At 44.4% G+C, this 13,883-nt stretch overlaps 2 protein-coding genes across 2 annotated transcripts; both read left to right on the top strand.

Moving 5' to 3' along the window:
* The first annotated feature begins 57 nt into the window (after positions 1-57).
* Positions 58-6,213, top strand: LOC119405504 (uncharacterized). Its single transcript, XM_049419423.1, has 6 exons — positions 58-242; positions 1,676-2,018; positions 2,890-3,132; positions 4,442-4,534; positions 5,145-5,241; positions 6,054-6,213. Exons 1-5 carry the CDS (start codon positions 67-69, stop codon positions 5,166-5,168), a joined length of 879 nt encoding a protein of 292 aa, XP_049275380.1. The 5' UTR covers positions 58-66; the 3' UTR covers positions 5,169-5,241; positions 6,054-6,213.
* Positions 6,214-7,548: 1,335 nt separating this feature from the next.
* On the top strand, positions 7,549-13,056 carry LOC125759746 (lysosomal protective protein-like). The gene is made up of 4 exons (XM_049418841.1): positions 7,549-7,662; positions 9,743-9,903; positions 11,789-11,881; positions 12,925-13,056. The coding sequence occupies exons 2-4, from the start codon at positions 9,850-9,852 to the stop codon at positions 13,006-13,008; spliced, it is 231 nt and encodes a 76-aa protein (XP_049274798.1). The 5' UTR covers positions 7,549-7,662; positions 9,743-9,849; the 3' UTR covers positions 13,009-13,056.
* The last annotated feature ends 827 nt before the right edge of the window (positions 13,057-13,883 follow it).

The following is a 13,883-nucleotide window of genomic DNA, read 5'->3' on the forward strand; positions in this document are numbered from 1 at the left end:
AAGTGGCACTATAATCTTGAATCTTCAAAACCTGGCTTACAGGAGACACGTAGAGAGTAAGAGACAATGCGGTTCCCGAAGTTCCTTGCCTTGTTCGTCTCCGCGATGCCCGTGCTCAGCGTCACAGCTCAAGGGCCCTCACAAGACGAAATCAAGTCGCTTCCGGGGCTTTCTGTCAAGCCGACTTTCAAGCAGTACTCGGGATTTCTCAACGCTGGACGGAATCGGCGCCTCCATTACTGGTGAGGTTATGACACGGTGATAGTGGACTGCTCCCGATGGCGCCAAAATGAGAGCAAATAGGAAGCGTTCAGTGGCGCCATCTGGTGACGTCGAGTCGAACGATGAAGAAACAAAGAAATGACTCTTGAGTAATCAACGATACTTCTTTTACTTGATACTATTGAGTCTCAGCAGTTATCTCGTAACTAGCAAGGAGAGCGGCTTTCTTATTTGTTGTTAACACTCCTGTATCGCGAACACATGTCAAACGCACTGCGATTTCATAAAGCGCCAATATGTGTCACTATTATAAAATTGTTGCCGCGTCCACGGCATCTGCAACCGCCTTCCTACAAAGGAATTCTAACTAATGAGTGTTAGTTTGTCCGGTGTACCCAAAGCTTTTGCGCCAACATTCCCCAACATTAGCTGTGATTTAACCTACACTAGTCAGTATTAGCCCGTGGTAACGTGTGCTGGTATTACACTACAAACAGCAGTTGAAGCCACGTGACTGAGACGCTCTGTTAGCCTGAATAAAAGGGAAGGTTTGGCTAGTTCGTTTTGACTTGAATACATTTTACCAGCCAAAATATGGCAGGGACGAAGAAAGATGCGCATAGGACGATCGCTAGTTTTTAAATGAAATTTGGCTTCGGACGCTTGACATATAAAGTTATGACAACCACGAAAAAAACCTCTAAACTTAGTGTAGCGTTACCATTACTTGAAAAGCTATGCCTGCCAAGCTACGTGTCACACATTCACCTTTGCCACAAGCTAACCACCTCTCTCTCTCTCTTTTCTTGTGAGTGCCATTGAGGGTACCCTTACGGACTTTCGTAAGTGCACCCCTACTTCAGAGTGCACTTAGACACTTGTGAGGGCGATTGAGGACGCACTTCAGCATTTACGCACTCACGCATTGAGCTTGACACATGTAGCTTTTCACGTAATGGTGACGTTAAATGTTTTTTTTTTGTGATTAGTGTTATCGCTTCATAGGTCATGTCTCTGAAGTAAAGTTTTAGTTGTGTCTAGCAATCGTCCTGTGTGGATATTTCTACGCCCCCGTGTTACTGCCGCTGACCAAACGTATTCAAGTTCGTTAGCCTGGAGTGCTTTTGAGGTAAGCTCTTATTTTTCGTCAAAAAATCGGGTATCGAACATTGCCGCACCTTGTTACGCAATGAGAGAGGAGAATTGCTGTTGCCGGTATCTTAGTAAACAAGCAAGGCGCAATAAAGATTTTCGTAACAACGTTCGAACTCACATGCAGGAACACCAAGCAAGTCCATGACCTAACCATCGTTTCGTAGGCTTGCTGAAAAACAGTGATTTTAAAGGCACATACAGCGTTAATAAAAAAAAATTAATGCGTCCCTCCCCCTTCTCCAGAGATATACACCGGCGATCTACACTAAATAGTACGTGGTATCTGTATCCACTGCAGGTTTGCAGCGAGTCAGACGAAGAAAGCATCTCTGGACCCAGTCGTCATCTGGGTGAACGCAGGACCGGGAAGTTGCAGTTCGATGCTCACTCTGATGATGGAACACGGTCCATTCCGGCCAACGGATAACGGGCTACGCCTCGTACCTAACGACTTCAGTTGGAACAAGGAAAGTAACGACACGCTCTCGGAGTTTTCAGCTTCTACTCGCACTGCTGGCGTCGCTCCCTCCATTTTCTCCCACGAGCCTTCATTAGGCGGATTGCCTCTCAACGACGATCCCATGCATTACTTCTTTCCGCACACTGCTCCCACGTGGGCTACGCTGTGGTGCACACGTTCTGTTCGTGGTACAAACCACACAGAACGTCTCGCACCTCAAGTTTTCCGTAAAAGAACTTCATTTTTAATTTAAAATTTTCGACCTTGATTGTGCATTGTATATATGCATAGTGGATAAGTAACCTTACTGGCATAACCCTGCACAGGGCTCGCCAATGAGGGCAAAGTGGTGGCGGGGGGGGGGGGGGGGGGATGTCGTTTTATCGCAGCGCATCACCACCGCCCCTGCCCCTCCCCCATACTGGTCGAGTCAGAAAGAACGCAGGCTTCGCAATGGAGGCGAAAATGAAAATGAAGCAATGATGCGCTTCTCAGAACGGCCTGACTTTAGTACCCGGTTTTAATACTTGCGTGACCATAACCCTGCACTTCAGACAATGACAGCTGATGTAAGACTGAGTGAAAGTATGGGACTGAGTTGGCGCTCTCCTTAGATGATTAGAAAGGATACAGCTGCAAGTGCAAAGTGAAGTTTAAAGTCACTCGTGAAAACAATATACATTTGCTTCTCAGTCCAGTAACGGCCTTATCATGTAAGCCACGCTATGTATTGTATTGACTTAAGCGCCGGACGCTCAAAGAAGGCCCGCAGTTGGGTTCGATTGCATTCGAATTCCAGTTGCAGCTGTGTTCAACGAACGCAAATATAATGAAGAAATGAATACACTAAGCAGGTTTGTACTGCTTATCCTGCCTGCCTGTATCCTGCTGTATCCTGCCCCTACTAAGATGGTGGCCGCGGTCGCCATCTTGGCGTTGGTACGACTTCACTCCATAGGCGTAATTTGCACTCCAGCAATCTTTTTTTAAAACCTTGGTTGCGACCCAGAGGCAATGATGAGTGACTACTTCACTGTTTCTCCCATAAACAGGTCGCCAATGTCCTGTTCTTGGACGCACCGGTCGGATCCGGCTACTCGTACGATGTCACCGGAAGCTACACAACCGACGACGAACAGGCCGCAGATGACACGTACCTCGCCATCATGGACTTTTACCACAAGTTCTCTCTTTACGGCAGCAACGATGTGTTCATCGCGGGTCAGGGTCAAGCGGCCACGCACGTCACTCTCGTCGTCGAACGACTACTCGAAGAGCCTACGGTCAAGCTGATGGTGAGAATGCAATCACGTATTGTCTGGACAATTAGTTCAACGTGGCTATATTTAACGGTGCCAGAGACGACGCGAGAAAAGAAAGTCCATCGGTACAGAAATAATGCGCCCTGCCAACTGAGGTTTTAAGGCGAAAGCCTTAGGTGCCTCATCAAACGCGAAAAGTGAGCGTCAGCGTCGGCGGCGTCAGCAGGAGCGATGCAAAAGATCATCATGTGATCACGTCGCCCTATGAGGTCATCAAGAAGGCGCAGGTCGCAAAAATTTGTGACACCGTCATGACGTCATCGTGGCGTCACTATGGCGTCAGATCCCGTGAGGCCACACGACGATGTCATCACATGACAACTTCGCTGGCTCAAATGTGGGCCGATCGCGGAGGCAGTGCAAAACCCCGTGAGATGCAGAAAGCTTCCAATTCCTCCGATTACGGAGGCAGTGCATATCCACGTTGGATGCGTAAAGCTTTAGGGCGGGATCGATTCTATGGACTATTCTATAGAATCTATAGAACGATTCTATAGAAAAATAAGATGGCTTTGGCCTTGTAGTCGTCTTGGGCAAATGCTTAAAGGACCATGTGATTATATTGCTGGACCTGGCGCTATACGTAATACGTGGGTATTCTCATCAGGCGGTATGAATACTGCCAGGCGAAGCAATAGACCTCAGGTGTAACTTCGCCTTGTTTCGTTATGACGTCTTTTCTTGTCTCATGTGCGCTCTGGAGTCGCTGTACAACGATGGAAAGAGACCACATGCGCAAGAGACAGTGTTGCCATTCCTTATTACATTTTAATGAGTGAGCATTCTTGGCCTACTACCCGTGCCTTCGGTCCGTTTACCTATCCGTCTGTAACAGAACGTATTGACAAGTGCGCTGATACTGGGCACAGTGTCTATATCTGTACCCACACTATCTGACCAGGTATTGTACGTATCTGTATTATACAATGTACCTTCACCGAATGAAGAGCTTGCTCGCGGACCGGAGGCTGTCCAGCCTTGGTCTGTGGCTTCAGAAATATATAAAATGAGGTGCGAAAGTAGAGAGAAAGGATTGTTGCTTCCGATTATCAGGGAATGTTCATACGTCCAATAACCTACCTTCTCTGTGTGTAGAGTTCACTCTCTAGTCCCTGTGGCGTGACAAGGCAGAGTTCTGCGTACCATTGCACTTGACTTCCACATAGGACGAGGGAAAGTAGTCAGAAGGCAGAGCGACAGTAATGTTGCGGTTGGTTTCGATTTTCGTCTAATGATATCTTACATACGAAAGCTGATTCAATCGATTTCTTTTTCCTCTTAGGGATATGCCATCAACAACGGAAGTGTTGGACGAGCGTTTCAGGAGGAATGGTCTAATGTTCTTTGGCTACTATCACGGGCTCTTTGGACGGAGGTACTGCCTTCGATTTGCTTCTCGTGCAAATGAACTGCACAGCGAGACTCCTTGAGTGTTCCGGAAGTATATCCTTAAAGACATTTAAAGTAATGAGCATGCCCTTTTCTGACCTTTATCATGGACAGCTAATACTTTGTTTTATAAGATATAATACGAGCAGCCACTCACAAGAAGCAGAAGCTTACGACCGTGATGCCCACCCCACAAAAATAAATAAAGAAAAGAGGTCGTGCTCAATAAACACGATGTTTCTTAATAATATTACTTCATGGATATGGACTAAATCTTGAAACGAAGTTAAGTATCCTATACTGATTGCCTAGTTCGGTCACATCTTTGAGCAGCGTCCGCCACGGGCTTCACAACGTGAGACAGGTGCCTATTAGGCTAGGCATCGACGGCCACGGTTGGCAATGTCCAGGGAGAATTAGTTCAGAAATATTTGTTTTAAAATTGGTTAGTCACAGGTGTCTAAGTCTGACAAGTGCGCTCAGTTCCCCGAACTCTTTTGATCATTGTTTTCTTCCGTGTATTCATGGACACATCATTAAGACACGCCGACAGCCTTTAATCATGCTTTGCTTTTGTTTTCACGCTACCTTTAAAGACTGTGGAAGAAGCTGACTACTAACTGCTGCAACGGAGTCGTTACGCGAAGCTCGTGTAACTTTGTGGATTCCACGACAACCACATGTCAGGAAGCGGTAAGAATGGCGCCTTCCACTTCTGTGCATGCCACCGTGATGAGTAGATATACAGTTAAGCTTTATACCAGATTCATATCAGGCACACAAACAAAAAAATTAACGTTTGTTATGCACGACCTATATTCTTATGCACAGTTTATTGGCTTATACGTTAAGTACAAATATCACTCAGAAACATTCCGAGATTCCTTCGTTTTATGCGATAAAACTTCATATCAATGTTCGTTTGAAGCCACTTTTCATTGCTCATGCGAGTTATGTAAGTTTGAAATAGAGGTTAAATGTTTTATCCTAGTGGATTTGAAGCTAGAGTGCATATATTATTATAAGAATCTCTTAATGTATGAGATCGGTCATTGAAGAGAACGAGACAAATGAACCAAAATGAATAATACGATGTTATAAATTTTATATGTCTTTAATACCGTTGTGTTACGTTCATTATTGCGAGAATAAACGAAGGGCGAAGTTCGATTTTGTCCATCCTTTATCAGCATGCAGAAGTTCTAGATTTTTTTCGAATCGCAGCCTTTGCTTCTTTACGAACACGATGTAGTCGATGCTTCTCTTTAATTACTTAGCTAGGCCTCAGCCTACACTGCCGATAACCATGAAGTCACGAAATAGTGTGTAGACAATGAGACCCCCCGTCGTTTGTTCTTGCGCCTTTACTGGTAAGCTTAAAATGTCTGCCGTGGCCCTGTGAGAGTGACTTTCTAGTTGTTTTAAATGATATTTTTCGCAACAATACACCTAATAAATGTTTTATACGTAGCGTCCCTCTAAACTTCTCCCTCCGTTCTATACAGGTAAAAGAAGCTGGAAACATATTGGGAACACAAGGGCTGAACACGTTCAACATCTACGCGAAGTGCGAAACACCGAAGAACGACTCTATTTGCGTATTCGAGAGTGGTGGATGCAGCCCTATGTCCCGGAGGACTCGAAAATCGTTCGCTCGCCATTCGGGCGTGACATACGAGGTAAGTGCGTCTTGTAGTTATGTACCTATACGTGCAACGGACGCTGCTCGACGTGTTGTTGCTCCGAAATTCCTTCGTAAACCCACCTAAAAGCCTTCGGATCGGCACCCGAAGTGATCTGCTTTAAATAAAGGAGCCCATAATATGCGCCGCGACTTAGCGTAAGATTTACTTGCACTAACATTTTGCTATTTAGGATTTGAACCCTTCTGTACGAAAACGCAGATTTATCGGATGGTAACAACATCCATGCTTTTAAAAATGACCGCGTCATAGGCGTGCGCTCCTTAGTACATCATGAATGCGAATTAGCTACTGTTTGCGGGTCCAAGGCCAAATGAAAATGAGGGCTGTGGTTTTCCTGGTTAAAGCAGCGACCGTAGTCCTCACGCGCCTGTATCACAGAAAAAAAAAGAGAGAGAGAGAGCGAGAAACCAAGGTTAGCTGCTGTGCAGCTAAGTTTGCAGATGCTTTGATATGCGGCGTAACCGTACTGTAATAAACGCCTGAAAACTTGAAAACTGTTGGTGTTATTTATTGATGGAATTGCCAGGAGGCGCTTCTGACGTGACACTGCGAATTAACAGAACGCCGAGAAAAATTTTTGAACAGAGGAAAAATTCAGGTCCCCCGGTATATACCCGTTACATAAAATTGGGTGTATCTTGCTGCTACTAAAGCATACACTTTGTCACAGAACCATTTCCTATGAAGAAGTTCTGGCCCGTGAGCAGTAGTGAAAATTCAACTCGCTGCCCTATAACGTTTGGTAGTAACATTAAACTACTGTATACATCTAACACGAACCCATATTCACCCGGATACAATTTAAGACAGTTTACTGTGCTGTTGAACAACAAGACAGATAGTTGACAACACCCACGTGAAGGTTTGAGCTAGTTGGTACTCCATGGTACAAGACATTAACAGCGCGAAAAAATATATGCGAAAAACGAAGTGAGGGGTCACCGACAACCGCTCGTCTGTGTTCCCTCGCTTCGTCCTTCGTGTATATATTTTTTTCGTGCTGTTAATGTATTGACATCCTCCAGGCACCTACCTCCTGGAAAACACTACGGGGTTTGCGTATTGCCGATTGTTATTTATGTTATATAAACGTTTTATATATATGTAGGTTTCAAGAATATTTTCTTTATTTTGTGTGTTTGTTTACGCACACATTGACGTCGATGAGTCTATCGCTCTTGATGAGACTATCACCGTTGAAATGAAGCATGATTGCGTCTAATATTGACTTGAAGTAGGCACTTGTAACTTTCTTCCAATGGATCCCCGTTTAATTTTTTTTATCCGAGTAGATTAGGTCGAGCCCTCAATGCTTGGACACGGGTGATGTGACTGCCTACATGAACAGGCAAGACGTTAAAAAGGCGTTGCATGTCGGCGAGTCGCCTAATCAATGGATACCTTGCAGGTGAGGATGGGTTAATATATCGCGCCAGTGTTTGAGAATGCCCGCTCGTATTATTTCTTAGCTGCACTATCACCTCGCGCAAGACTTCCGCGCCAATGGCGTTTTACTGGAGCAATTGAGGAGAAATAACCGCGCAAACTGAACGGTTAAAGCAGATCGTGCCATAACCAGCTCGCGAATATTCATTTGGAATATCAAGGCGAATCAATCAATCGGTGATAAGCACTAAAAAAAAGAGTACCTGTTGCTCTATTGGGTGAGTTCCGACTTGCCACGCCACGTATATTACTCTCTTTAAAGAAACCTGTTAACTCTCTTTTCGGAGTTAACGCGTCCCGCGACTCTCCGACGAGAGTATATGATCTCCTAAGAGAGTTCACGTGTTTCTTTAAAGAGAATTATTTACGTGGCAAGAAGGACTCACAAGACCGAGTGAAAAGATCCCCCCCCCCCTTTGTTTTTTCTTACCAGGGTAGAAAGACGGTTAATGGCTGCCCGTGATTGGAGAAACACACGCGAAGACACGCACACACACGATCTCTCTCTCTCTCTCTTACACAGCTGACGCAACACAGCCGCTATATTTGCGTGGTTTTCTTAAGCCCGCTGTGTGACACGTGAATGAAAATGTGCGACATCTTTCACATGTTACACATTCCTCAACGGCGATAGTGTGAAGTGGCATGGGTACACTGCTTACGTTACCGGACACTGCGAAAGGCAAATGTGAAATCAAACCGTTTCCTCAGTTAAGGTACGTGATCACAGGAGGGTCGCTGATTGGCTAGTTCACTTTCCATTAACATTCTTCTTATGGCGTATTACGCGAAGTGATAGAACCGGTTCACAACAGAAACTGAAGACAGTACGGACATATCTGTAAACAATGGGGAGAGAAATGCAGAAAAATGTACTTTAGCATGTGCGCCAACGAGGGCTCGTGAATAGGAAAAAAAAAGATATTCCATCTTTTGCCAGGCGTTTACGTGTACTTTCTTGTTTATGCTATTATTTCTCTTTGTTAAGAAAAGTACTCAGAATTATGTAAACAAAGGACAGTGGCGCAGCCAGATATCTTTTCTGGGAAGGGGGGGGGGGTTAATTACTACTTATGCATATTGGGTCATTCCACGCAACTGTCCTAATTAGGGTGCTCGACACCAATCAATTTCTCTAAAAAATCTGAGAAAATTATACTCATGTAGACATTAGTTCTGCAGTGTTTTCGCAAAATAATTTGAGTGGCAAAAATGTTTGGGCACGTGAGCGCCATTTGAACTTAACGAAATGTTGAAAGACTAGGTACGAAAAAAAATTCGCGATAAGTTGAGCCATTCCAGGCATTCTTTCAGCACTTGCTTTTTTGCGTTTTTCGAGCATCGTGATTTCATTATAGGACAGTTCCTTATGGTAGATTATATTTTTTTACTTTTAGCGCGTAGGTAAATTTGAGTAAATTGTCGTGTTTTCAGGAATTTTTTTACAAAAGACAATTAGCGATCAAATGCAGAAATTATTTTATAAAACTCTCCACAAAACTTACTATCACCTAAAATTTTGTTTTGCCTGTGTACGGCGCATAGGCTCTAAAATAAAATCCTAAACTTGGCAAAAAGGCTATATTGGCCTCTGTTGAGACGTCTATAGCACCCTGAGGTGGTCCAAGAAAAAATAAGCGGAAAAGCGCATACGATTGAGAATCATAGTAACTATGTCCAGAGAAAGTTTAATCAAAGTAGCTTTTGTTTTAGTTGACAAAAATATTTTTGAAGTTTTGTCCCACCATCACATTGTTATGCTGTGGGGCAATACAAACCAACTGAATTTGCTGCATAAAAAAAGAGTGTAGTGTATTCATTGGCCATTATTTTTAGTTCCTTTTGTTAGTACTTTATATTGTTCATTACATATCAAGGTGATAACAAACGGAGGTAAGAATATAAAATGCCATTGGATTAGGCGACACAATTCAACCCTTCTCATGAGGCACGTAAGGCTTTTCTTTTTATCGAACTATAGTGGTCGCTAATCTGAATACGATTAAAAGAAATAATAGATTCCATTTCTTTGTAAATTTCAGTGACGTGGTCAAGTATAAGGTCATATACGACGACATGCGGGAGATAATCAAAAAGATATCGTCCAGCTGACAAGGTAAGGGCCCTGTTCTACTACGGCGACGTCGACATGGTGTCAAACTTCCTCGGTGCGAAGTGGTTCGTCGAAGACCTTCGACAACAGGTGATGTGCCGGAATGCTGCAGAGTTCCCGCTCATTTCCAAAGAAGCTGAAGGTCGTGCGACTCAAACACAGAAAAGACAACAACACTCTGATATGTTTCTTATAGAAGCCATGCCATAAAAATACTGAAAGAATTGACAGCGAATCACGCACATTTAACAGATGGAAAATATCCTTAAGGCAACAAAAGACACGAGATATTCGAAACGCTTTGTTTCCTAACAAGGAGGCTGTTTACGCTATATGTAGGACCTTAACTATATCAACGCATCCGCGATTTACGTTTCTGCCAGGTTACGCGTTGCGAGAAAACGAATACTACGCCACCGAGCTAGCTGAAAATTTCATTAACGAATGGCGCTTCGCGTGCCAATACCAGGGTTTGATTACGATGCGCGCTATACTGGAGACTCCGAAACACTCACAGGGTCCCCTGAGCATCCGCCACAATCTACTAGAAGATGAATGCCATCTTATTCTTTTTCTTCTAAGTCGATGTATTGAACTGCCCCCCCCCCCCCTCCAACTCCCTCCGAAAGCTTTCTGCACCTAACGTGGCTTTGCAGTGCCTCCATGATCGAAGGCACTGCAAGCTTCCTGCACGTCACCTTGTTTTGCACTGCCTGCAGGATCGCTCCACCTTTGACCAATGAATGATGTCATGTCCCGTCACGTTATGTAACGTCACAGCGAAGTCATGATGACCTCATGACGATGTGACAAATTTTCGCGATCTGTGACGTATGACGCCATATGGTGACGTCATCACGTGAAGATTTTTTTTTTTTGGCATCACACGCGTTGAAGCTGCCGACGGGGGATGCCCACGCGGGACGCCGGCCAATTGGCTCGTTCGGGGAGGCATCTAAGACGCGCGCCTTAATAAATTTCGCCCCTATTGGTTCTTTAATGTCGAGCTAAATATCAACACACGGATGTTTTCATATATGTCCTCTTATGGGGGGTGTTTTCACAACCCCCCGTAAAATTGCGGACGCCGCGTTCGGGAATCGAACCCACGACATCACGATTAGAAGCATAATGGCTTGTAGCCGCAAATCCAGTACGGAGGATGAACGAGCGAGCGCTGTCGACATCATTTTTCGATAAAGTGAAGATCACATTGTGACTTCTAAAATACCCAATATGCGGTTAATAAGCACGTCACTGGGAAACCTTTTTTACTTTTCGCGATGAACATGGCAGATAAGCTTTTCTGCTTTCCGCTCCTATATATGTGGGACCAAAAAACGAACAAACCTGCGACGTTCTACTCAGTACAACGAAACAACGTATTCACTGAGCGACCGTGGAGCGCATAACGTATAATATGATTAGCCGGAGGAGATAAAAAAGGTTTCATTTTTAGCTCGGGTTATCATTATTAGCAACGGATACATACCTTACAACGGGAGGTGCCAGCGGCTGTTTTTAGTGCGCCTAGAGTTATTGCTTTGTGGTGCGCAAGAAAACGCTGCGTAAGAGGCAGTCCCGACAGATAGCTCAATGGACTCGCCTAAGCACTTCCGGCCGCGGCGGCCGCATTTTCGATGGACGCGAAAGTGCTATAGAGAACAGTGTACTTAGATTAAGGCGTACGTTAAAGAACCCCAGGTGGTTGAAATTTCCGGAGTTCTCCAAAACGGAATCTCTCATAACCATATCGTGGTTTCGGGACGTTAAGCCTGAGCAATTATTATATCGAAGCACTTAAAATCACAGTACATATTTTCGCAACTCGGATGCTGCCTATCGTATTACATGAAGTGAGGCCCATAACTAACAAGTATTTTACAGGAAAACATACCGTTCTGTCAGTAACTGCTTCAGGCTATTCCAGGTGAATTAGCGCTTATCACAACTGGTCTTTCTTTATCTCCTACAGACGCTAGTCACCTACGAGCAATGGCTTTTCGAACAGCAAATTGGTGGATACGTGGAGTATTACGCTGGGAAGATAGCCTACCTCACAATAAAGGTTCGTGCATGGCTCGTGGCCAAATTATTTGCATGCGGCAATGAAGCAAGTACCGTAAGATATTATGTCACTCATTAAGAATGTCATATAGGACACTGAACCTCATATGTGTACGCAGTTAGCATTATATAGCTAGAGATGCAAAAGCTTGGTATAGCTAGGAGGGTGCACAAGGCATTTCATAATTTACTTGCCGTGTGTAACACGTATTAAAGATAAAGATGACTTTTAAGGGCTCGTCTTTATTGTTAGACGCAATATAAACGAGAACTAACAGACAATAATAGCCAGGGAAAGAAGGGCCCTGCCGGCGGCAAGTTATCTTTTCGTCCACTTTACTTTCTTCACATTTATATCCCAATTACTACAAATAACGCCCCCTATACTTTCCCTGGTATTATTTTCTGTTAGTTCTCATTTATGTATTAAAGCTGGCAGTTAAAGGGTGCGGGACAACAGTCGCTTGTCCAGCCCACAATTATTCAGCACCATCCAAGCTCGAAAGCATGCATGAGACGCTGCGTCTCGTGTGCTGCAAGTTTACCTGCTCTGGTGGCTATAGCAGCATGAATACCTACAGACTATGTTTTCAGAAAAAAATAGGTGCTGTAGTCAGAAAATCAAACAGGACGAGGCGAAAAAATAACGAGTCAAACGAAGTGCACAAGTTACACAACTATATTCCCGCGAAAGAAGCTTCAAAAGAAGGAACACTAAGGAGCAATAGGGCCTCAGCAAAAAGTTTACTTTGAAACTCAACAGAAGGTTAAGAACAACTTTCGAGACTCGCGTGACAGCACCCTTTCAAAGATATTCTTATTATGTCACCGAGTTCTTTAGATGTTCTTGGAAGCACTCCTTGTGCGGTGCGTATGTACAAAGATTTATAAGCGCTCGCGATAAGTCCTATTTGAAAAGCTCGTCATGAAGCAGTCGATTTCTGCTCGTTTTTTTTTCTTCCAAATACTGACAATGCGGCATGGAGTGAAAGCAGTGCTTGTGTGAGTTACAGTGAAATGAACGTTTTCTTATTACTCTTACAGGGCGCCGGACACCGAGTTTCAAGGGACAAACCACCAGTGTCACTTCAAGTAGTGAAGCGTTTCATTACGAATGCACCATTCTAAATGGACCAACACGTGCTTGTTTCTTACGATAAACAAATATGATCATGAAAACTTTCACGTTGTTCCCCTAAGACACGCTGTGCTTAATCATCACTCGAAATCTCAAGAACTCTTAGCATTACTTGATGCGCCGAGCTATCGCGCTCACGGTCTTGGACGAAGTAACGTATAGCATCGCTGCATAAGCATTGCTCAATAAGGCCAAAACGTAGAGCAGCGCCTGAACATCAATAAAGCTATGTCTAGTAGGAATGTCCGACGTGCTCCGGGTACTCAGTCTTTGCAACCTCAGCCTGTGTTTCAGATATTGAGGCGACAGTCAGGTAGGCCTAAGCGTATCAGCACCCATATAAAAGTAAAACATTTCACGAGGTGACAAAAAATATGGTGAGGCCAGAAAAACAACATAAAATACCTCGGACTGTGCAACCGCGAGCTGACAGCAATAATTTCCGAGAAAACAAAATGATCGTTCGTCGATCACCCGCAACATACGTCCCTTATGGATTGACACGTGCGGTAATTGGCCAGGAGAACTAGCACACATATGAGGTGAACTTCGACAGGCGAACAAATGAAAAGGGACAAGGATCGTAGCTCTGTTCAGCAGTGTTCAGCAGTGTTCAGCAGTGTTCAGCAGAGCACAAGGATGTCCTCGACTGCTCACCCGAAAGACGCGGGATCGAATCCCGACCGCGGCGGCCGCATTTCCCTGGAGGCGATTTTCTAGAGGCCCGTGTACTTAGATTTAGGTGCACGTTAAAAAAACACCCGATGGTCAAAATTTCCCGAGCCCTCCACTATGGCGCGCCTCAGTCATATCGTAGTTTTGGGACGTAAAACCCCAACAATTATCATTACCGTAGCTGTGCATG

The sequence above is a fragment of the Rhipicephalus sanguineus genome, chromosome 9 (assembly GCF_013339695.2).
Source record: "Rhipicephalus sanguineus isolate Rsan-2018 chromosome 9, BIME_Rsan_1.4, whole genome shotgun sequence".
NCBI classification, from domain to species: Eukaryota; Metazoa; Arthropoda; class Arachnida; order Ixodida; family Ixodidae; genus Rhipicephalus; species Rhipicephalus sanguineus.

Coding starts and splice junctions, on each gene's coding strand:
- LOC125759746 (XM_049418841.1), top strand. CDS start 9,850: ATGGTGTCAAACTTCCTCGGTGCGAAGTGGTTCGTCGAAGACCTTCGA. Junction 9,904..11,788: donor TCGAAGACCTTCGACAACAG/GTGATGTGCCGG, acceptor TATCTCCTACAG/ACGCTAGTCACCTACGAGCA. Junction 11,882..12,924: donor TAGCCTACCTCACAATAAAG/GTTCGTGCATGG, acceptor TTACTCTTACAG/GGCGCCGGACACCGAGTTTC.
- LOC119405504 (XM_049419423.1), top strand. CDS start 67: ATGCGGTTCCCGAAGTTCCTTGCCTTGTTCGTCTCCGCGATGCCCGTG. Junction 243..1,675: donor AATCGGCGCCTCCATTACTG/GTGAGGTTATGA, acceptor TATCCACTGCAG/GTTTGCAGCGAGTCAGACGA. Junction 2,019..2,889: donor CGCTGTGGTGCACACGTTCT/GTTCGTGGTACA, acceptor TCCCATAAACAG/GTCGCCAATGTCCTGTTCTT.